General features: G+C 66.2%; 1 protein-coding gene across 3 annotated transcripts; it reads left to right on the top strand.

The window, feature by feature from the left end:
- Positions 1 to 3,964: 3,964 nt before the first annotated feature.
- Positions 3,965 to 21,907, top strand: PEAR1 (platelet endothelial aggregation receptor 1). 3 transcript variants are annotated; one of them, XM_074566567.1, is made up of 22 exons: positions 3,966 to 4,370; positions 5,134 to 6,292; positions 6,391 to 6,495; positions 7,469 to 7,569; positions 7,667 to 7,759; positions 8,753 to 8,999; positions 9,104 to 9,218; positions 9,303 to 9,439; positions 10,183 to 10,395; positions 12,154 to 12,328; positions 13,219 to 13,339; positions 13,425 to 13,588; positions 13,710 to 13,812; positions 13,923 to 14,069; positions 14,225 to 14,353; positions 15,985 to 16,113; positions 16,232 to 16,447; positions 16,545 to 16,654; positions 19,209 to 19,320; positions 19,458 to 19,517; positions 20,450 to 20,665; positions 21,643 to 21,907. In XM_074566567.1, the coding sequence occupies exons 2-22, from the start codon at positions 5,961 to 5,963 to the stop codon at positions 21,891 to 21,893; spliced, it is 3,276 nt and encodes a 1,091-aa protein (XP_074422668.1). In that variant the 5' UTR covers positions 3,966 to 4,370; positions 5,134 to 5,960; the 3' UTR covers positions 21,894 to 21,907. The 3 variants fall into 3 exon arrangements, 1 of the variants encoding a protein (XP_074422668.1); XR_012584560.1 differs by having other exon boundaries at positions 3,967 to 4,370; positions 16,305 to 16,447; positions 21,641 to 21,770; XR_012584561.1 differs by lacking the exon at positions 19,458 to 19,517 and having other exon boundaries at positions 3,965 to 4,370; positions 16,305 to 16,447; positions 21,641 to 21,770.
- Positions 21,908 to 23,087: the final 1,180 nt, after the last annotated feature.

Here is a 23,087-nt window from a genome sequence, read left to right as displayed (position 1 = left end):
CCCACCCCCCACCTCCCCCCCCAGAAGGCCCTAAGAGGACCCCCAATTCCCCCCCCTTCAATGTTTTGGGGTGGTCCCCAAGGATGGGGCAGAGGGTTTGGGGACATCGGGGCCGGGGATGCAGCTGCGTCCTGGGGCCCGCAGGGAGGCGGGGGGGGGGGGGGCTGAATACTGGCCGGCACCGCCCCCCCCCCCCCCCCAGCTGCCCCCCTAAGTGCACTTGGGGGTCCCCATCCCCTCTGTCACCGGGGGGTCCTGGGGGGGGGGGGGCTAAGTGCCGCCGAAGTGTCCCCGAGCAATATTTTCCCCACCGCCCCGGGGACACCTTATTTAAGAGCATCAGAGGGGAAAAGGCGGGGGGGGGTGTCACTTCCACATTGCCCCCCCCCAATCCGGATGTCCCCAGCTTTTCCCAGCCCTGATGTCCCCAGCCTGGAGGTGGGGGGGGGGGGACACACACATATCCCCCCCCCCCCCGCCGTCCCCGGCCTCGGTACCCAGGCGGCCTCCGGGAAGCGGCGTTTTGGGGTGGCCGCAGTCGCCCCCCCCCGGGCTGCGGGTGGGCTTGATCCTAATGGACCCCCGGGGCGGGGGGGCACGGGGTGGGGGGGTGGGGGGGGCAGCTGAGCCGCCCTGGGACGTGAAAAATCGTTGTGAGTGATTAGAGCTATTACTGTAACGAGGAGAAGCAATTAACGGCGCCTTGACATCAGGCTAATGTAAGTGTGCTCGCTGGGAGCCGGGGGGGGCGGCTGGGAATGGGGGGGGGACAGACACACACACACACACAGGTGGTGCCGAGCTGCCCTGTCCCGGAATGAGGGTGCCAAGTGGCTGGGAATCCCGGGATGGAGGTGGGATACGCGGTCGGGATGTAGGTCACTAGGTGGGATATATGGCGGGGATCCGGGGGTGATCCCAGGGATGGGGGGGGGGGATTCCCAGGGATGTGGGGGGGGATATAAAGCCAGGATCCTGGGATGTAGGGGTGATGTCAGGGATGTGGGGATGATTTAAGGCCAGGATCCTGGGATGCAGGGGTGATTTAAGGCCAGGATCCTGGGATGTAGGGGTGATCCCAGGGATGCGGGGATGATTTAAGGCCAGGATCCTGGGATGCAGGGGTGATCCCAGGGATGTGGGGATGATTTAAGGCCAGGATCCTGGGATACAGGGGTGATTTAAGGCCAGGATCCTGGGATGCAGGGGTGATCCCAGGGATGCGGGGACGATTTAAGGCCAGGATCCTGGGATGCAGGGGTGATTTAAGGCCAGGATCCTGGGATGCAGGGGTGATCCCAGGGATGTGGGGGGGATTCCCGGGATGGAGGGGTAATTTAAGGCCAGGATCCCGGGATGCAGGGGTGATCCCAGGGATGTGGGGGGGATTCCCGGGATGGAGGGGTAATTTAAGGCCAAGATCCTGGGATATAGAGGTGATATAAGGCCAGGATCCTGGGATGCAGGGGTGATCCCAGGGATGTAGGGGGGATTCCTGGGATGGAGGGGTGATTTAAGGCCAGGATCCCAGGGATGCAGGGGTGATACATGGCTGGAGATCCTGGGATATAGGGGTGATACATGGCTGGGAATCCCGGGATGGAGGTGGGATACGCGGTCGGGATGTAGGTCACTAGGTGGGATATATGGCGGGGATACGGGGAGGTGGGGGTGATCCCAGGGATATGGGGGGGATTCCCAGGGATGTGGGGGGGATATAAATCCAGGATCCTGGGATGTAGGGGTGATCTCAGGGATATGGGGGTGATTCCTGGAATGGAGGGGTAATTTAAGGCCAAGATCCCAGGATATAGGGGTGATATAAGGCCAGGATCCTGGGATGCAGGGGTGATCTCAGGGAAGTGGGGGTGATTCCTGGGATGGAGGGGTGATCCCAGGGATGGAGGGGTGATTTAAGGCCAGGATCCCGAGATATAGGGTTGATATAAGGCCAGGATCCCAGGGATACAGGGTTGATATAAGGGCAGGATTCCAGGATACAGGGGTGATGGATGGCTGAGGATCCCAGGATACAGGGGCAATGCGCGGCCAGGGATCCCAGGATATGGGGGTGATGTATGCAGCCGGGGATCCTGGGATGTAGGGATGCAGGGGAAAGGCCTGGCCAGGGATCCCGCAATGTAGGGATGGGCCGTGTCTGGGATGCAGGGGCGCCCGCGAACCTGGGATGCGGGGATGATGTGGCCCTGGGATTCTGGGATGCGGGGATGATGTGTGCCTGGGATGGCAAGAGCCAGGGACAACCTGTGTCCGGGATGCGGGGATGGTGTGTCCCTGGGATTCTGGGATGAGGGCGTGACGTGTGCCCAGCATGAAGGCATGATACGTACCTGGGATGTCGGGATGCAGGGAAGATATGTGGCCAGGATCCCGGGATGCGGGGATGATGCGCAGCCAGGATGTCAGGATGAGGGAATGATGTGTCCCCGGGATGCAGGGATGACGTGTGCCTGGGATGCTGGGATGCGGGGACGATGTGTGCCCAGGATGTGGGGGCAACATATGCCCAGGTTCCCGGGATGCGGGAACAATGTGTACCTGGGATGCAGGGATTCTGGGATGATGTGCCCGGGATGCAGGGATCCTGGGATGATATGTGTCCAGGATGGAGGGACAATGTGTGCCCAGGATGCAGGGATGTAGGGATGGCTTGTGCCCGGGATGCAGGAATGATATGTGCCCAGGATGCAGGGATCCTGGGATGACGTGTGCCTGGGATGCAGGGATGATGTGTACCTGGGATGCAGGGATCCTGGGATGATGTGTCTGGGATGCAGGGATGATGTGTGCCCGGGATGCAGGGATCCTGGGCTGATGTATGCCCAGGATGCAGGAATGATACGTGTCCAGGATGCAGGGATTCTGGGATGATGTGCCCGGGATGCAGGGATCCTGGAATGATGTGTGCCCGGGATGCAAGGATGACGTATGCCCAGGATACTGGGATGACGTGTGTTTGGGATGCATGGATGCTGTGTGCCCGGGATGCAGGGATCCTGGGCTGATGTATGCTGGGGATGCAGGAATGATACGTGTCCAGGATGCAGGGATTCTGGGATGATGTGCCCAGGATGCATGGATGCTGCGCCCGGGATGCAGGGATCCTGGGCTGATGTATGCCCAGGATGCAGGAATGATACGTGTCCAGGATGCAGGGATCCTGGGATGATGTGCCCAGGATGCAGGGATGATGTGCCCGGGATGCAGGGATCCTGGGCTGATGTATGCCCAGGATGCAGGAATGATACATGTCCAGGATACAGGGATCCTGGGATGATGTGTGCCTGGGATTCAGGGATGATGTGCATGGGATGCTGGGATGATGTGTGCCCAGGACGCAGGAACGATATGTGTCCAGGATGCAGGGATCCTGGGATGATGTGTGCCTGGGATTCAGGGATGATGTGCATGGGATGCTGGGATGATGTGTGCCCAGGACGCAGGAACGATATGTGTCCAGGATGCAGGGATCCTGGGATGATGTGCCCGGGATGCAGGGATCCTGAGATGATGTGTGTCTGGGATGGAGGGACAATGTGTGCCTGGGATGCAGGGATGCAGGGATGATGTGAGGCCGGGATACAGGGATGATGTGCCCGGGATGCCGGGCACGGGGCTCCGTACTGCCACTGGATGCTGCTGTTAATCCGAAGGAACCCCCCGTCCCCGCTGCCCCTCGCAGCCCCTCACCGGGGGTCCCATCCACTCACCCCATCCCTGCGGGACACCCCGGATCGAGCCCTGCACCCATGGGTGCCAGCGCCGGGGGGGGGAGCGGGGACCGCCAGGGGTGAGCACAGAGCTCCCTGCCCTCGGGGGTGCCACGCTCCCTCTGCTCCTGCGCAGAGCCCCCCGGTCACCAGCTGTGGGGCAGACAGGGGTGGCCACGGGGGGGTCCGAGGGGGTCCGCCGAAGGAGGTCTGCCGAAGGGGGTCCCAGGTTCCCCGCAGACCCCCCCCGGGGGGACGGGGCCACCCTCCAGAGCCGTGACCCGGCCGAGGACCCGCGTCGGGACGTCCCCAGGGCCCCCCACCCACCCAGCGCCGTGTGCGAGCGGCCCCCGCCGACGCCGTCGTTCCAAAACCCGCTGGTTTCTGGCCAGAAAAAGGGGGGGAAAAAAAAAAAAAAAAGAAAAAAAGTAAGTCTAGAGTGTTTTTTTTTTTTTTTATTATTTTTTTCCCTTTTCCGTAGTCGTCTCCGCGTCCAAACTTCCTGAGAGCGGCTCCGGCCCTCCCTCCGCTTCCGACGGCCGCGCTGTGCCGTCCCGGCCGGCCGAGCCCTCCGGCCAGGCCACCCCTTCGGGGGGCCATCGCACCCCGACCCTGCTGGCCACCGTGGCCCCCGGCCAGGTAAGTGCCACCCTCCCCGGCCCAGCGGACCCTGGTGTCCCGGGGGTGGCTTTGGGGGGCTGCGCTGGGGTGGTGGTGGCAGGGGTGGGGGGACACTGTCCCCAGCGCCGTGATGGGGGGCTTGGGGGCGTCGTGGGTTCCCGCGGCCGTGGGGAGGTGACGGCGGTGGGGTGACGGTGGCTCGTGGTGGCAGCTGGGTGACGGCGGTGGGGTGATGGCGGCGGGGCGACAGCGGACGGGGCGCGGGACGGTGCTGCGACGCCCCGTGGCGACCCCATTGGTGACCCTGACCCCGACCTTCGTCCTCGCCCCCCCTTCCCCCCCCACCTCATCCTCCCCCAGCCCCATCCCCGCGGCTTCGCAGCCCCCCCGGAGGAAACGCGTCAGCCCTCGGGATGCGACGGAGGAAGCGCTGGGGGAGAGATAGTGGCTCCGGGGGGGGGGACGGGACCGGTCCCCGCGTTCCCTACCCTCACCCCAGCTGCATCCCCCCCCCTCCTCTCCCCTCCCATCCCCCCCCCCCCCAATTCTTTGGGTCATGGCACCCCGTCACCGCTGGGCGATGCTCCCCATCTCGCCCGGGGGGTGCTGGGGGGCACCCATGGGGTGGGGAGAACCAGCTCTTTACTGGTGTGGGGGGGTCTCTTACCACTATGGCAACCTTGGGGGGGGCCTCTTCCCAGCGGCTGGGCCCCCCCCGCCCCCGCAGGGAGCAGACGGGGCCCGCTGGCGTGTTTTGATGATTCCTCGCTTTTCCTGCCAGCATCTCCCAGCGGTTCCTGTTGTTCGCAGCAGGCCCAGGACCCCCCCCTCACCACCCCCCCCAAACCCCCCCCCGTCGGATGGGGCCGGCAGTGGGGCCGTGGGGAGGAATTGGGGGGGGGGGGGGGGGCCGCAGGGGTGGGAATTTCACCCGCCCGTGAGCAATTAATTCCTCGCCAGCGGGAGAAGGGAAACTCCCACTAAACGGTTTTTCCACCCAAAACCGGCCGCTCCGGGATGATGGCGGGGGGGTGTGTGTGTGTGTGTGGGTGTGTCTCCCCCTCCCTCCCTCCCCCCCCTTTATTTGGCCCCCAAATTGCAAAATGACAACACGGGCCGAGGCGAGGGGGGAGGATGGGGCTGGGGGGGGGGGCGGGTAGTTTTGGGGTGTCCCACGGCCGGAGCGGCGCGGAAAGGGCCGTAAATCCAGCTGTGCCGACCAGGAAACCTCTGTTTCCTCCCGCCGGCACATGGCGTTTCACCGTAAAACACGCGTCCCGGTAAACACGGCACCGGGGGGTCAGGGTTGGGTCAGGGGCTGGGGGGGGCCTCGCTCTGTGTGTGTGTGTGTGTGTGTGTGTGTGTCCCCAACCCCGGCCCCCAAGGTTGGCGGTGATCCCGGAGCCGCCCCGGCAATGCCGGACCCTTCTCCGGGTTGAGCAAGAAGGCGATGGATCCAGGAAAAGGCAACTGGGAATAAACACGGGAGCGGGTTGAAATGGGGCCGCCCGGGCGTCGCGCCAGGGGGGGCCGGGAGCCGAATCCCGCCCCGGCACTTCGGGTACCGCTCCCCGGCAGCATCCCCCGCCGGGATTGGGGTGCGGCGGGATGCCGGGATACGACCGGGGAGGGGGTGTTTGGGAATGCGCGGGGGCCACCCAGGCCGCCGTGCCTCAGTTTCCCCTTGGCTGGGGCCGTTCCCGCGGACGGAGGGATGCGGAGCCCCCACGGGGAGGTCGGATCCCGCTCTCCGGGTTGGGGGCGGTGGGTGGGGAGCCGGGGGGGGGTCGGAGGGCGAAGCCGTCGTCTGTTTCCCCCCCCCCCACACCACCCCCCAGCCTGTGCAGGATGGCGCTGCGGGTCGCGGCGCTGGCCACCCACCTCTGCCTGCTGGCCGCCCTCCGCCCCAGCGACCCCAACGTCTGCAGCTACTGGGAGAGGTAGGACTGGGGGGGGACTGGAAAAGGGGGGGGGGGGTCGGGGGGGGTTGACGGTCCCCCAGGACCCGCCGTCACCCCGCCTCCCCCTCCTCCGGCAGCTTCACGGCGGCGGTGAAGGAGTCCTACACCAAACCCCACGTCGTGCCCTCCGCCGAGCCCTGTCCCGCGCCGCCGGGGACCCCCCTGCCCTGCCTGCAGCAGAGGTGGGGCGTCCCGGCCCCCCCGCGGGGACGGCAGGGGGTCCCCAGGGCCACGCACAGAGGGGGCTGTCACGCTGCAGGGGGTCCCCAAAGCCATGGCGGGGGGGGGGGCTGTCCCCCTGCAGGGCGTCCCTGTGGCTATGGGGGGGGGGCTGGAGCGGGGTGTCCCGCTGCGGGGTGTCCCCAAGGCTATGGGGGGCCTGGAGTGGGACTGTCCCCCTGCATGGTGTCCCCACGTCCATGGGGGGCTGTCCCATTGCGGGTTGTCCCCAAGGCCATGGGGGGCTGTCACACTGCTGGCTGTCCCCGTGCTGGCTGTCCCCATGGTTATGGGGGGGCCGGAGCGGGACTGTCCCCCTGCAGGGTGTCCCCAAGGCCATGGGGGGGCTGGCATGGGACTATCACCCTGCAGGGTGTCCCCACGGCTATGGGGGGGCTGGAGCGGGGTGTCCCACTGCAGGGTGTCCCCAAGGCCATGGCGGGGCTGGAAGGGGGCTGTCCCATGGCAGTTTGTCCCCACGTCCATGGGGGGCTGTCCCCCTGCAGGGTGTCCCCACGGCTATGGGGGGGGCTGTCCCCCTGCAAGGTGTCCCCATGTCCATGGGGGGGCTGGCGCGGGACTGTCCCCCTGCAGGGTGTCCCCAAGGCTACGGGGGGCTGTCTCACTACACGGTGTCCCCAAAGCCACGGGGAGCGTGGAGGGGGCTGTCCCCCTGCAGGGTGTCCCCATGGCTATGGGGGGGCTGGAGTGGGGTGTCCCACTGCGGGGTGTCCCCACGTCCATGGCGGGGGCTGGAGGGCACTGTCCCATGGCAGTTTGTCCCCACGTCCATGGGGGGCTGTCCCCCTGCAGGGTGTCCCCAAGGCTATGGGGGCTCTGGAGCAGGGTGTCCCACTGCGGGGTGTCCCCACGTCCCTGGGCGGGGGGGGGCTGGAGGGGACTGTCCCCATCCTGACGGCGCTGCTGCGGGCGCAGGATCGTGTACCGCACCGAGTACCGGCAGGCCGTCCGCACCGACTACCGCCGGCGCTACCAGTGCTGCCTGGGCTACTACGAGAGCCGGGACACCTGCGTCCGTGAGTGGGGCGAGCGGGTGGCCCCGGCGGGGTGGGGGGGACACGGGACCCTATCCCGGCTCAGCCCCCCGTCACCCCCCGGCCGTGTTTCCCGCAGCGCGCTGCACCCAGGAGTGTGTCCACGGCCGGTGCGTGGCTCCCGACCTCTGCCAGTGCGAGCCGGGCTGGCGCGGCACCGACTGCTCCAGCGGTGAGCGGCGGGTGGGGGGTGCTGGGTGCGGGGGGGGGACACACGGGGTCGGGGACCCCCGGCTGGGATGGGGGGGGGGCAGGGGGACAGCGGGACTCCCTGGAGGGCTGGGCAGCCTGGGGTGGGACGGCTCGGGGGGGGATGGGGATGGGGATGGGATTGGGATGGAGTGGAGATGGGATGGAGATGGGATATGGGTGAGATTGGGATGGGGATGGAGATGGGAATGTGGTGGGATACACATGGGATGGGATACACATGGGATGGGATGGGAATGGGATGGGATACACATGGGATGGGGATGGGGATGGGATATGGGTGAGATTGGGATGGGGATGGAGATGGGAATGGGGATGTGATGGGATGGGGATGGGAATGGGATGGGATACATATGGGATGGGATGGGAATGGGATGGGGATGGGATATGGGTGAGATTGGGATGGGGCTGGAGATGGGGATAGGATGGGTTGGGATGGGGATGGAGATTCAGGTGGAGATAAGATGGGGATGGGGATATGGGTGAGATTGGGATGGGGATGGGGATATGGGTGAGATTGGGATGGGGATGGGGATAGGGATGCGATGGGATGGGATATGCATGGGATGGGGATGGGATATGCATGGGATGGGGATGGGGATGGGAATGGGATGGGATATTGGTGAGATTGGGATGGGGATGGAGATGGGGAGGGGATGGGAATGTGATGGGATGGGGATGGGAATGTGATGGGATGCAATACACATGGGATGGGATGGGGATGGGATATGCATGGGATGGGGATGGGATGGGATACACATGGGATGGGAATGGCATGGGGATGGGGATGGGATGGGGATGGGTTGGGATGTGATGGGATGGGATACACATGGGATAGGATGGCAAAGGGATATGGATGAGACTGGGATGGGGATAGGGATGGAGATGGGGATGGGATGGGGCTGGACGGCCGGGGCTGGGATGGGGGGGTACCGGCGGTGTCCCCCCCGTGCAGAGTGTGACGAGCAGTCGTGGGGCCCGGGCTGCCAGCACCGCTGCGACTGCCACCACGGGGCCCCCTGCGACCCCCTGAGCGGGGTCTGCTCCTGCCCCCCCGGCTTCGCCGACCCCCGCTGCCGCCAGCCGTGCCCCCCCGGCACCTACGGCCAGGGCTGTCGCCTGCCCTGCCCCTGCCACCACCGGGCCCCCTGCAACGCCTCCTCCGGCGCCTGCCGCTGCCCCCTGGGGCTTGCCGGCCCCCTGTGAGTAGGGGTCCTCGCTCTGCACCCCCCCCAACACACCCCGGCACCCCTCGGCTGGGGGTCCCGCTCATCCCTCGCCACCCCACCCCCCCCCCCCCCCGCAGCTGCGAGATGCCCTGCCGCAACGGGACACCCTGCGACAGCCCCTGTCCCTGCCAGAACGGGGGCATCTGCCACCCCACCGAATCCAGCCTCTGCGTCTGCCCCCACGGATGGATGGTAGGTGGGCTGTGACACCCCCCCCCGGCCCCCGCCGCGGTCCCTGCCTCAGTTTCCCCTGCCGACCCTGCGGTTCCTTCGCAGGGGGAGATCTGCTCCGTGCCGTGTCCCCCCGGGCGCTTCGGCCCCGGCTGCCAGGGCGAGTGTCGCTGCCACAACGGGGGCCACTGTGACCCCCGGGGGGGACAGTGCCAGTGCACCCCCGGCTTCACCGGAGAGCAGTGAGGGGGGGGACAGGGAAGGGGGCGTACAGGGGGATGTGGGGATGGGGGGGACAGGGGGATGGGGGTGGTGAGGGGCATGGGGGGGACAGGGAATAGGGGGGACAGGGGGATGTGGGATGACAGGGGGATGGGGGGGGGACAGGGAATGGGGGGACCGGGGGATGGGGGGAACGGGGAATGGGGGTGACAGGGGGATGCAGGGACAGGGAATGGGGGGACAGGGGGGGATGTGGGGGGACAGGGAATGGGGGTGATGGGAGATGGGGGGGACAGGGAATGGGGGGATGCGGGACAGGGAATGGGGGGACAAGGAATGGGGGCACAGGGAATGGGGGTGACAGGGGGATGGGGGGTACAGGGGGATGTGGGGGGACGGGGGGACAGGGAATGGGGGGTACGGGGGATGGGGGGGACAGGGGGATGGGGGTGACAGGGGAATGCAGGGACAGGGAATGGGGGGACAGTGGGATGGGAGGACAGGGAGGGGGTACGCCGGGTGGACGGGGGTACACGGGGATGCGACACACGGGGGACGAGGCCACCGAGCCCCGCTGCTGCTGCCGGTGGCAGGTCCCCGCGCAGGCAGCGCCGCCGCCCCAGCTCCCCCGGCCTGGCATGCAACGAGCTGGGCGGCCTCAGCTTGGGGAGGGCCAGGAGCCAGCCGGTCTCCTGGTGGGGTTGTGTCACCCCTCTCTGTGTCCCCTCCTCGCCCCCCCCCCCCCCCCCCCTCAACCCCGTAGGTGCCGGGAGCGGTGCCCGGTGGGGCGGTACGGGCAGGATTGCCGGGAGAGCTGCGATTGCGCCAACGGGGGCCAATGCTTCCATGTGGACGGGGGCTGCCTGTGCGAGGCCGGCTTCCAGGGCAGCCGCTGCCAGGAGCGCCGCTGCCTCCCCGGCCTCTACGGCCTCCGCTGCCAGAGCCAGTGCCTCTGCCACCCCCAGCACAGCCTCAGGTGGGACCTCCCCCTCCCCCCCCCCCAGCCCACCCCGGCTCCCCCCGGCACCCTCAGCTCCCCCCAGCATGCTCCCCTCTCCCCAGTATCCCCATCTCCCCCCCAGTATCCTCCCCTCTCCCCAATATCCTCCCCTCTCCCCAATATCCTCCCCTCTTTCCAGCATCCTCCCCTCTCCCAAATATCCTGCCCTCTCCCAAATATCCTCCCCTCTCCTCAGCATCCTCCCCTCTTTCCAGCATCCTCCCATCTCCCCACCATCCGCCCCTCTCCCAAATATCCTCTGCTCTCCCCAGCATCCTCCCCTCTTTCCAGCATCATCCCCCCTCCCAAACGTCCTCCCCTCTCCCCAACACCCTCCCATCTCCCCACCATCCTCAACTCCCCCAGCACCCTCCCCTCTCCCCAGTATCCCCCCCTCTTTCCAGCATCCTCCCCTCTCTCCACCATCCTCATCTCCCTCCCCAGTATCCTCCCCTCTCCCCAGTATCCTCCCCTCTCCCCAGCATCCTCCCCTCTTTCCAGCATCCTCATCTTCCCCTCAGCATCCTCCCTTCTCCCCAATATCCTCATCTCCCACCCAGTATCCTCCCCTCTGCCCCAGTATCCTCACTTCTCCCCAACATCCTCCCCTCTTTCCAGCATCATCCCATCTCCCAAATACCCTCCCCTCTCCCAAATATTCTCCTCTCTCCCCCAAAACCCTCCCCTCTCCCCACCATCCTCAACTCCCCCAGCATCCTCCCCTCTCCCAAATATCCTCCCCTCTCCCCACCATCCTCCCCTCTCCCTGATATCCTCATCTCCCCCCCAGTATCCTCCCCTCTCCCCAGCACCCTCCCCTCTCCCCAATATCCTCATCCCCCCCCTCCCAGCACCCTCCCCTCTCCCCAATATCCTCATCCCCCCCTCCCAGCACCCTCCCCTCTCCCCAATATCCTCATCCCCCCCCTCCCAGCACCCTCCCCTCTCCCCAGTATCCTCATCCCCCCCCTCCCAGCACCCTCCCCTCTCCCCAATATCCTCATCCCCCCCCTCCCAGCACCCTCCCCTCTCCCCAGTATCCTCATCCCCCCCCAGCACCCTCCCCTCTCCCCAATATCCTCATCCCCCCCCTCCCAGCACCCTCCCCTCTCCCCAGTATCCTCATCCCCCCCCTCCCAGCACCCTCCCCTCTCCCCAGTATCCTCATCCCCCCCCGCCCAGCACCCTCCCCTCTCCCCAATATCCTCATCCCCCCCCCAGCACCCTCCCCTCTCCCCAGTATCCTCATCCCCCCCTCCCAGCACCCTCCCCTCTCCCCAGTATCCTCATCCCCCCCCTCCCAGCACCCTCCCCTCTCCCCAGTATCCTCATCCCCCCCGCCCAGCACCCTCCCCTCTCCCCAATATCCTCATCCCCCCCTCCCAGCACCCTCCCCTCTCCCCAATATCCTCATCCCCCCCCTCCCAGCACCCTCCCCTCTCCCCAATATCCTCATCCCCCCCCGCCCAGCACCCTCACCTCTCCCCAATATCCTCATCCCCCCCCGCCAGCCCCCTCCCCTCTCCCCAGCCCCCTCGCCACGCAGGGAGGATACTGGCTGGGTGGCCAGGAATGGTTCAATTCGCCCCCCCTACCAAGCTTGGGGCAGATGCTTTGTGCCCTCCCCCCCCACCCTCCCCCCCCAATTTTGCCCCATTTGCAAAGCCCCTTTCCCAGCACACCCAGTGCCCCGTCCTGGGAGCACTGGGGTGCTGAGGGGGTGCCCCCCCCCAGCTGCCACCCCATGCACGGGGAGTGCGTCTGTCGCCCCGGCTGGGCCGGGCTCTTCTGCAATGAGAGTTGCCCCCCCGGCTCTTTCGGGGCCGGCTGCCTGCAGACCTGCCTCTGCCTCCACGGGGGGGTCTGCAACGGGACCACCGGCCGCTGCCACTGCCCCCCCGGCTACACGGTGCGGGGACACGGCGGGGGCGGGGGGGCTGGTGGTCCTGGGGCAGGACGTGAAGTGAGGGGGTGGGAGTATGGGGGGGGTCTAGGTGGTCCTAGGAAGAGCATGGGGGGGGCTGGGTGGTTCTGGGGGGAGAAAGGGGGGGTCTGGGTGGTTCTAGGAAGAGCAGGGGGGGGTCTGGGTGGTTCTGGGAGGAGAATGGGGGGGTCTGGGTGGTTCTGGGGGGAGCATGGGGGGGTCTGGGTGGCCCTAGGAAGAGCATGGGGGGTCTGGGTGGTTCTGGGGAGAGAATGGGGGGGCCTGGGTGGTCCTGGGAGGAGAATGGAGGGGTCTGGGTGGTTCTAGGGGGAGCATGGGGGGGTCTGGGTGGTCCCGGGGGGAGCATCGTGGAGGGGGGGATGAGCGTGGTTGTGTGTGTGGGTGGGTGGATCTGAGTGGTGCTGGGGGGGGGCACTTGGGGTGTTTGTGTGGTTCTGGGGGGAGAGTGGGGATGTGGATGGGCCGGGGGCGGGGGGGGGGGGGGGAAACACGGGGGGCGGGGCATCCTTGGGGACGGGCTGGGGCTCCTTTTATCTCTGGGGGCAATTTTGGGGTCTGGGGGCATCCCTTTGCGGGGGGGGGAGGGGTGGGGGGCGGGCAATGGGCACTTCAGCATTCCTGGGGGGGTGGGGGGTTAGCTTGGGGGGTCCAGGCAACCTTGGGGACGGCTTAGGGTTCCCGTGGGGGGGTGAAGGGGATTTTTTGGGGGGGTCACCCCCCCAAAACCCGCTGGATGCCAAGAGGAGGGGACCGGGGTGGGGGGTTCCCCAGGGGTGGAAAGTGGCGGGGGGGGCTGTCCTGAAGTTTTTGTGTATGTGTGTGTCGTGTCGTGTCCCCCCCCCCCCCCCCCCCAGGACGAGCACTGCTCCTCCCTGTGCCCCCCCGACACCTTCGGCGCCAACTGCTCGGGGCGCTGCTCCTGCCAGCACGCCTTCGCCTGCTCCCCCCTCGACGGCTCCTGCCTCTGCAAGGAAGGTGGGGGGCACCCCAGGCTTGGGGGGGGGGTGGGGGGGTCCCTATCCCCCTCCCCCTGCCCACCCTTCCGTCCCTTCCCTCCCAGGCTGGCACGGCCCCCGTTGCTCCGTTCCCTGTCCCTCCGGCACTTGGGGTCCCGGCTGCAACCGGAGCTGCGGCTGCGCCCACGGGGCCACCTGCGACCCCCAGAGCGGCACCTGCGCTTGCCCCCCCGGCTGGCAGGGCCCCCGCTGCCTGCAGCCCTGCCCGGTGAGTGTGTGTGTGTGTGTGTGTGTGTGTGTGTGTGTGTGTGTGTGTGTCCCAAGCCCTGTCCCCCAACCCCACTCCCCACCCTAAAACTGTCCCCGTCGTGTCCCCACCTCGCCCCAAGAACGGGACGTTCGGGGAGGGCTGCGGGCAACGCTGCGACTGCGCCCACGCCGATGGCTGCCAGCCCGTCACCGGGGAGTGCCACTGCCTGCCCGGCTGGATGGGTAAGTGCGGGGGGGGACAAAGGTGGTGGGGGGGGACACCCCGCTGTACCCCCGGCCTTCATCCCTCCTCCTCCTCCTCCTCCTCCTCCTCCTCCTCCTCCTCCTCGCAGGGCCGCAGTGCAAGCAGGGTTGTCCCCAAGGCCTCTGGGGCCCGGGCTGCCTCTCGCCCTGCTCCTGCCGCAACGGGGCCGTCTGCTCGCCCCGCGACGGATCCTGCGCCTGCCCCCCCGGCTACCGCGGGCCCACCTGCCAGCGCCGTGAGTCACCCCCGCCATCGTCCCAACCCACCCCCCCCAAAACCCGATTCCCCAAATGACGGGTTGCTCCCAAGCCGGTTCCATCCCCCGCCCCCCCCCCCCCGCCGCCCCGCCGCCAAGGAGGCTGAGACCGGGGCGCGCTCGTCTCACCTCAGCCTGCCCACCCGGCCGCTACGGCAAGCGCTGCGCCCTGAGCTGCTCCTGCGCCCACGGCTCCTCCTGCCACCCCGCCAACGGCTCCTGCCTCTGCGCCCCCGGCTGGCACGGCCCCCGCTGCGCCCAGCGTGAGTTAAGGGTGGGGGGGGCTGACCCCCATCCCTCCCCACATGCCCCCCCCCCCCCCCCCCCCCCGCCATCCTCCAGCCCGCGCTCCCTGGGGCCGGGGTTGGGGGGGGCGTGGAATGTGTCCCCCCACCCAAGGGACATGCCGCTGCCCGGCCAGGGAAGGTAGAGACCCCCCCCCATCGACTGTCATCCCCCCCCCCCCCGGGGGTATGCACCCCCCCCACACCCATGGACACCCCCCCCCCGGGGCCATAGGGGCTCCCCCTGCTCCGTTCCTGGGCAGTATGGGGCTATATGGGCCCAGTATGGGGCTATAAGGGCCCAGCATGGGGCTACAAGGGACCAGTATAGGGCTATATGGGCCCACTGTGGGGCTATATGGTCCTGGGTGGTATGGGGCTATAAGGGCCCAGTATGGGGCTATAAGGGCCCTGTATGGGGTATAAGGGCCCAGTATGGGGCTACAAGGGACCAGTATGGGCCTATATGGGCCCGGGTACTATAGGGCTGTATGGGGCTATGTGGTCCCACTATAGGGCTATACGGGCCCAGTATGGGGCTATGTGGTCCTGGGCGGTATGGGGCTATGTGGTCCTGGGTGGTATGGAGCTATATGGGCCCAGTATGGGACTGTATGGGCCCGGTATGGGGCTACAAGGGCCCGGTATGGGGCTATATGGGCCCAGTATGGGACTGTATGGGCCCAGTATGGGGCTACAAGGGCCCGGTATGGGGCTATATGGGCCCAGGTACTATAGGGCTGTATGGGGCTATGTGGTCCTACTATAGGGCTATATGGGCCCAGTATGGGGCTATGTGGTCCCGGGCAGTATGGGGCTATTCGGTCCCAGTATGGGCTATAAGGGCCCACTATAGGGCTGTATAGGCCCAGTATGGGGCTATGTGGTCCTGGGCAGTATGGGGCTATATGGTCCTGGGTGGTATGGGGCTATAAGGGCCCAGTACGGGGCTATATGGGCCCAGGTACTATATGGTTGTATGGGGCTATGGGGTCCCACTATAGGGCTGTATGGGCCCAGTATGGGACTATAAGGGCCCTGGGCAGTATGGGGCTATATGGGCCCACTATGGGGCTATATGATCCTGGGCGGTATGGGGCTATAAGGGACCAGTATGGGACTGTATGCACCCAGGATGGGGCTATAAGGGCCCATCATGGGGCTACAAGGGACCAGTATGGGGCTATATGGTCCTGGATGGTATGGGGCTATAAGGGCCCGGTATGGGGCTACAAAGGCCCGGTATGGGGCTATATGGGCCCACTATGGGGCTATATGGTCCTGGGTCGTATGGGGCTATATGAGCCCAGTGTGGGACTGTATGGGCCCAGGATGGGGCTATAAGGGCCCAGTATGGGGCTATATGGGCCCACTATGGGGCTATATGGTCCCATTATGGGGCTATAAGGGACCAGTATGGAGCGATAAGGGACCAGTATGGGCCTATATGGTCCTGGGTGGTATGGGGCCATATGGGCCCAATATGGGGCTACAAGGGCCCAGTATGGGGCTATGCAGTCCCGGGCGGTGTGGGGCTGTACTGTCCCCTATGGGGCCATAGGGCCAGTATGGCCCCGGCCGCCGCACACACACCCCGCCCCCCCCCCCAGCCTGCCCCCCCGGCACCTTCGGGCTCCAGTGCGACCAGCTCTGCCGCTGTCCCCACAACGCCACTTGCCACCCGGCCACCGGCGCTTGCCCCTGCGCCCCGGGCAGGATCGGGCCCCTCTGCGAGGCCGGTGAGTGGGCGCCGGGGTTGGGGGGGGGGTGGAATGTGTCCCATGGGGGTCCCTACCCCCCCTCCCCACCTTCTCTAAGGACCCTGTGCCACCCCCCCCCACCCCCCCCCCGCCACAGGGACCCCCGAGCAGCCCTACACCATCCTGCCGGCCCCCCCGGCAACCTACAGCTCCCTGGGGGTCGTGCTCAGCTTGGTGGCCCTGCTGGCCCTTCTGGTGGCCTTGGTGGCCGCCTTCCTGTGGCACCGGCACCGGCGGAAGGGGAAGGCGAGCCGGCACCTGGCGGTGGCCTACACGGCGGGACAGACGGACGCCTCCGACTACGTGGTGCCAGGTGAGGCCGGCGACCAGGCAGGGGGGGGGGGACGCACCGGCGGTGGCCCCGTGGCACCGGGCTGATGCCTGTGTCCCGTCCCCCGTCCCCCCCCAAGACGTGCCACCGGGCCACCAAGCGCACTACTACTCCAACCCCAGCTACCACACGCTCTCCCAGTGCACCCTGCCGGCCCCCGGCCACCGCGAGGCCGCCGGCTCCAGCCAGGTACGGCGCGGCCGGTGCTGGCCCCACGGGGCTGCGTGGGGTTGCGTGGTGCGTCGCGGTGTGTGTTGTGTGGTGTGTCATGGCGTTGTGTGGTCTGTCACGGTGTATTGGGGTGCATCACGGTGTTGTGTGGCGTGTCATGGAGCGTGTTGTGTGGTCCGTCACGGTGTTGTGTGGTGCGTCACGGTGTGCGTTGTGTGGTGCATTATGGTGTACGGTCCATCACAGTGTCGTGTGGTGTGTCACGGCGTTGTGTGGTGCGTCACGGTGTGTGTTGAGTGGTGCGTCACGGTGTTGTGTGGTGAGTCACGGTGTTGTGTGGTGCGTCACGGTGTGCGTTGAGTGGTGCGTCACAGTGTTGTGTGGTCCATCATGGTGTTGTGTGGTCCATCATGGTGTTGTGTGGTCCATCACGGCATTGTGTGGTGCGTCACGGTGTTGTGTGGTCTGTCACGGTGTTGTGTGGTGCATCACAGTGTATTGTGGTCCATCACGGTGTTGTGTGGCGTGTCATGGAGCGTGTTGTGTGATCCGTCACGGTGTTGTGTGGTGCGTCACGGTGTGCGTTGTGTGGTGCATTATGGTGTACGGTCCATCACAGTGTCATGTGGTGTGTCACGGCATTGTGTGGTGCGTCACGGTGTGTGTTGAGTAGTGCGTCACGGTGTTGTGTGGTGCGTCACGGTGTTGTGTGGTCCATCATGGTGTTGTGTGGTGCGTCGCGGTGTGTGTTGTGTGGTCCATCATGGCATTGTGTGGTGCGTCACGGTGTTGTGTGGTCTGTCACGGTGTTGTGTGGTGCATCACAGTGTATTGTGGTCCATCATGGTGGTGTGTGGTGTGTCATGGAGTGTGTTGTGTGGTCCGTCACGGTGTTTTGTGGTGCGTCACGGTGTGCGTTGTGTAGTGCATTATGGTGTACGGTCCATCACAGTGTTGTGTGGTGTGTCATGATGTTGTGTGGTGCATCATGGTGTGTGTTGTGTGGTCCATCACGGTGTTGTGTGGTGCGTCACGGTGTGTGTTGTGTGGTGCATTATGGTGTGTGGTGCATTATGGTGTGTGGTGCGTCACGGTGTTGTGTGGTGCGTCACGGTGTTGTGTAGTACGTCATGGTGTTGTGTGGTGCGTCGCGGTGTTTTGTGGTCCATCACAACATTGTGTGGTGCGTCACGGCGTTGTGTGGTGTGTCACGGTGTGTGTTGAGTTGTGTGTCATGGTGTTGTGTGGTGCATCATGATGTGTGTTGTGTGGTGCCTCACGGTGTTGGGTGGTCCATCAAGGCGTCAGGTGGTCCATCACGGTGTTGCGTGGTGCGTCACGGCACCGCACGGCGCTGTACAGTGCCCCGTGGTGTTGCGTGGTGCAGCACAGTGTTGCACGGTGTGCTACGGTGGTGCACGGCACAACGCGGGGTTGCACGGTGCACCGTGGCGCCGCACGGTGATGCGCGATGATGCACCATGATGGCGCGGCACGGCCTTGCACGGCACATGATGGCGTTGCACGGTGCTGCACGGCACACCGTGGTGTTACACAGTGCACCACGATGGTGCAGCACGGCGTTGCACGGCACGTGATGGTGCGGCACGGTGTTGCACGGTGCGCTATTATGGTGCAGCACGGTGTTGCACGGCACAGGATGGTGTTGCACGGCGCACTGCGGCGGTGTATGGTGCGCCACAACACCGCACGGTGATGCGCGGTGCACCATGATGGTGCGGCACAGTGTCGTACGGCACACCATGGTATTGTACGGCACACCATGGTGTTGCACGGCACATGGTGGTGTGGCACGGTGTTGTATGGCACAGGATGGTGTTGCACGGTGCACTATTATGGTCCAGCACCGTGTTGCACGGCACACCGTGGTGTTGTGCGGTGCACCGTGATGGTGTTGCACGGCACATGATGGTGCGGCACGGTGTTGCGCGGCACTCCATGGTGTTGCGCGGTGCGCCATGATGGTGTGGCATGGTGGTGTATGGCACAGGCTGGTGGTACCCGGTGTTTCCCGGCACATGACCGTGTTTCCCGGCGCACCATGGTGTTTCCCGGCACATGATGCTGTTAGCCGGTGTTTCCCGGCACACAACAGTGGTACCCGGTGTTTCCCGGCACACCATGGCGTTGTACGGCACAGGATGGTGTTACCCAGTGTTTCCTGGCACACGATGGTGTTACCCGGTGTTTCCTGGCACATGATGGTGTTTCCCGGCACACCACGGTGTTTCCCGGCACACAATGGTGGTACCTGGTGTTTCCCGGCACACGACGGTGTTTCCCGGCACACGATCATGTTTCCTGGCACACCACGGTGTTGTATGGCACAGGATGGTGGTACTCGGTGTTTCCCGGCACACGACAGTGGTACCCGGTGTTTCTTGGCACACCGTGGTGTTACCCGGCACAGGATGGTGTTACCCGGCACAGGATGGTGTTTCCCGGCACACCACGGCGTTGCGCGGTGCCCCAGGGTGTTGCGCGGTACCCCCCCGGGCGCGACGCGGCTGCCAGGAGGCTGGTGGCCAAACCGTGCACTCTCCGGGCCCAGGTGGGCGCCCCCCAGCCCCTCCCCGGCGCGGAGAGACCCCCCGGCCCCCCCGGCCCCGCCACGCTGCCCCCCGGCTGGAAGCACCTCGGGGCTCCGGCCCCGCGCCCCAGGGGTAAGGGGGGGGCGGGGGGGGGGGCGGGGGGGGCACTGGGGTCCCCTCCTGGCTCCCAGCCCCTGGGGAGGTGGCGGGGGGGTGGGGGTGGGGGGGGGACTGGAGCAGGGGGGGACCCCGAACGTGCCCCCTTGCAGGGGGGCAGCTGGACCGGAGCTACAGCTACAGCTACAGCCTGGGGAAAGGCGAGGGGAAAGGTACGGGAGTGGGGTGGGAATGGGATAGGGATGGGGATGGGGATGGGAGGGGGAAGGAATGGGGTGGGGATGGGATCGGGATGGGGATGGGATGGGATGAGGACAGGGATGGGATGGGAGGGATGGGATGGGGAAGGAATTGGGATAGAGATGGGGTGGGGATGAGGATGGGATGGGGATGGGGATGGGGATGAGATGGGATGGGATGGGGATGGGATACGGAAGGGATGGGGAAGGGATGGAATCAAGATGGGATGGGGAAGGAATGGGGATAGGGATAGGGTGGGGATGGGGATGGGATGGGGAAGGAATGGGGTGGGGATGGGATCGGGATGGGGATGGGATGGGATGAGGACAGGGATGGGGATGGGGAAGGGATGGGATGGAGATGGGGATGGGAATGGGATTGGGATGGGGATGGGGTGGGATGCAGATGGGGATTGGGATGGGATGGGGAAGGAATGGGATGGGATAGGGACGGGGATAGGGATGGGATGGGGATGGGATGGGGACGAGATGGGATGGGCTGGGGAAGGGATAGGATGGGATGGGGATAGGATGGAATGAGATGGGGATGGGATGAAGATGGGATAGGGATGGGATGGAGATGGGGATGGGAATGGGATGGGGAAGGAAAGGGGTGGGGAAGGGATGGAGATGGAGATGGGATGGGATGGGGATGAAGATGGGATAGGGATGGGATGGAGATGGGGATGGGAATGGGATGGGGAAGGAAAGGGGTGGGGAAGGGATGGAGATGGAGATGGGATAGGGATGGGGGTGGGGAGGGGACGGGATGGGATGGAATGGGCTGGGACGAGGGAAGTACCGGGATGAGCTGGGGCCGGCTGGGACTTGCCCGGGCCATGGCGGGCCGCGGCTGCTCCCTGCCGTGGGGCGCCCCCCCCCCGCCCCAGCTCCTTCTCCCCCAGCCCACCCCCCCGAGGGGCTGGGGGCCAGCGCCAGCTCCCTGGCCGGCGAGAACCCCTACGCCACCATCAAGGAGCTGCCCCCCCCCGCCGCCAAGGCCCCCGAGGGCAGCTACATGGAGATGAAGGCCCCCGTCCGCAGGGAGACGTCCTACGCCGAGATCGGGCTCCTCGACGAGGCCCCCCCGGAGGGGACGGAGGGGGGGGGGCCTGGCCCCGGTGAGCCCGGCTCGGGGGGTGGGGGGGAACGACACATGGACCCGGTGATGGGGGACACAGCACCAGCGACGGGGGTTGCATGGAGCGGGGCGGGGGAAACACAGCCTTGGTGATGGGGGTTACATGGCCCTGGGGGGGGGGACACACAGCCCCAGTGATGGGGGTTGCATGGCCCTTGGTGGGGGGGACACATGGATACAGTGATGGGGGCTGCATGGCCCTGGGGGGGGACACAGCACCAGCGATGGGGGCTGCATGGCCCTGGGGGGGACACACATGGACCCGGTGATGGGGGTTGCATGGGGGGGACGCAGCCCCGGTGATGGGGGTTACATGGCCCTGGGCGGGGGGGGGGGGGCATAGCCCCAGTGATGGGGGTTGCATGGGGGTGGGGGGGGCACAGCCTTGGTGATGGGGGTTACATGGCCCTGGGAGGGGGGGGACACATGGACCCGGTGATGGGGGTTGCATGGCCCTGGGGGGGGGGTTGGGGGGGGGGGGCATAGCCCCAGTTATAGGTGTTGCATGGGGGGGGGACACAGCCTTGGTGATGGGGGTTACATGGCCCTGGCGGGGGGGGACACATGGACCCGGTGATGGGGGTTACATGGCCCTGGGAGGGGGACACACATGGACCTGGTGACAGGGGCTGCGTGGCCCTGGGGGGGTCACAGCCCCAGCGGGGGGGGTTGCATGGCCCTTGGTGGGGGGGACACACGCATGACACATGGACCCGGTGATGGGGGCTGCATGGGGGGGGGACACAGCCGTGGTGACAGGGGACTGCATGGCCTTTGGCGGGGGGGGGGACACACTGCCCTGGTGATGGGGGTTACATGGCCTTGGGGGGGGACGACACCTACCTGGAGACAGGGGCTGCACGGGGGGGACACAGCCCCAGTGACGGGGGGGTTGCATGGCCCTGGGGGGGGGGAACGACACGGCCCCTTTTGCAGCCTCCTCTTGTCCCCGCAGAGAGCCGCCCCGGGGGGGCCGAAGGCGTCACCCCCGCGCCCCCCCCAGCCATTACGACTCCCCCAAGAACAGCCACATCCCCAGCCACTACGACGTGCCACCCGCCCGCCACTACCCCCCGTCCCCCCCCTGCGCAAGAAGGACCGCTGAGGGGACGGGGGGGGGGACCAGGGACCCCCCGGGGTTGTGGGGGGGGACACCTTGGTGGGGAGGCCCGGGACTGTCCCTGTCCCCGAATCCGGGCGGTGAATAAAGGGGTCGTCGGTGCGGTGTGAGCCTGGGCTGCGGTGGCTGGGGACCGGGGGGGGGACGGAGGGGGGGGGAGGTCGGGGACACGGGGACGGGGACAGGGGGGTTGGGGATGGGGGGGGTCGGTCGGGGACGGGGGGACAGGGAGAGGGGGATGGGGGACAGGGGGTCGGGGACAGGCAGCGGTGGCACCGGTGGGAGGGAGGGACAGCAATGGCAGGGGGGGGACAGGGATGGGACCAGGGGTGGACCCAGTAAAGACCCAGTAAAGGTCCAACGATTGTCCCAGTAAGGGCCCAGTGATCAACCCCAGTAAGATCCAGTAAAAGTCGAATGATGGCCCCAGTAAAGGTCCATCGATGGTCGCAGCAATGGTCCAGTGATGGCCCCAGTAAGACCCAGTAAAGGTCCAATGACCGCCCCAGTAAGGGCCCAGTAAAGTCACAGTAAAGGTCCAATGATGGCCCCAGTAAGGGCCCAGTGATTGACCCAGTAAGATCCAGTAAAAGCCCAATAATGGTCCCAGTAAGGACCCAGTGATGGGTCAGTGACAGCCCCGGTAAAGGTCCATTGAAGGCCCCAGTAAGAGCCCAGTGAATGTCCATTGATAGCCCCAGTAAGACCCAGTAAAGGCCCAATGATGGCCCCAGTAAGGGCCCAGTGATGGTCCGGTGACAGCCCCAGTAAAGAGCCAGTAAAGGTCCATTGATGGCCCCAGTAAAGGCCCAATGATGGCCCCAGTAAGGGCCCAGTGAATGTCCACTGATGGCCCCAGTAAGACCCAGTAAAGGTCCAGTGACAGCCCCAGTAAACGTGCAGTGATGGCCCCAGTGAGGGCGCAGTAAAGTCTCTTGATGGCCCAGTAAAGGTCCAGTGATGCTCCCAGTAAGGGTCCAGCGATCGACCCAGTAAGATCCAGTAAAGGTCCATTGCTGTTCCCAGTAAAGTCCATTGATGGCCCCAGTAAAGACCCAGTAAAAGGTCCACTGATGGCCCCAGTAAAGGTCCAATGATGGCCCCAGTAATGGCCCAGTTACGGCCCAGTTACAGCCCAGCGCTCCCAGTGCCGCCTCCCCAGTGCCCGGACCCTCCTGCCGTGGGCGGGGCCGTGGTGGAGGCCCCGCCCCCGGCCCCGCCCCCTCCAGCCCGGCCCCGCCCCGCGCAGGCGCCGCCGCGCGCCAGGCCCCGCCCCTCGCGG

This window comes from Larus michahellis, chromosome 24 (genome assembly GCF_964199755.1).
Source record: "Larus michahellis chromosome 24, bLarMic1.1, whole genome shotgun sequence".
Taxonomy (NCBI): Eukaryota; Metazoa; Chordata; class Aves; order Charadriiformes; family Laridae; genus Larus; species Larus michahellis.
This window is presented reverse-complemented; position numbering and strand designations above follow the sequence as displayed.

What these genes read in the sequence shown, in the direction of transcription:
- PEAR1 (XM_074566567.1), top strand. Translation starts at nt 5,961, where the DNA reads ATGCCGGGATACGACCGGGGAGGGGGTGTTTGGGAATGCGCGGGGGCC. An exon ending in CGGCACCGACTGCTCCAGCG is followed by an intron (nt 7,760 to 8,752) that starts GTGAGCGGCGGG and finishes CCCCCCGTGCAG; the next exon opens with AGTGTGACGAGCAGTCGTGG. An exon ending in CCCGGCTTCACCGGAGAGCA is followed by an intron (nt 9,440 to 10,182) that starts GTGAGGGGGGGG and finishes TCAACCCCGTAG; the next exon opens with GTGCCGGGAGCGGTGCCCGG.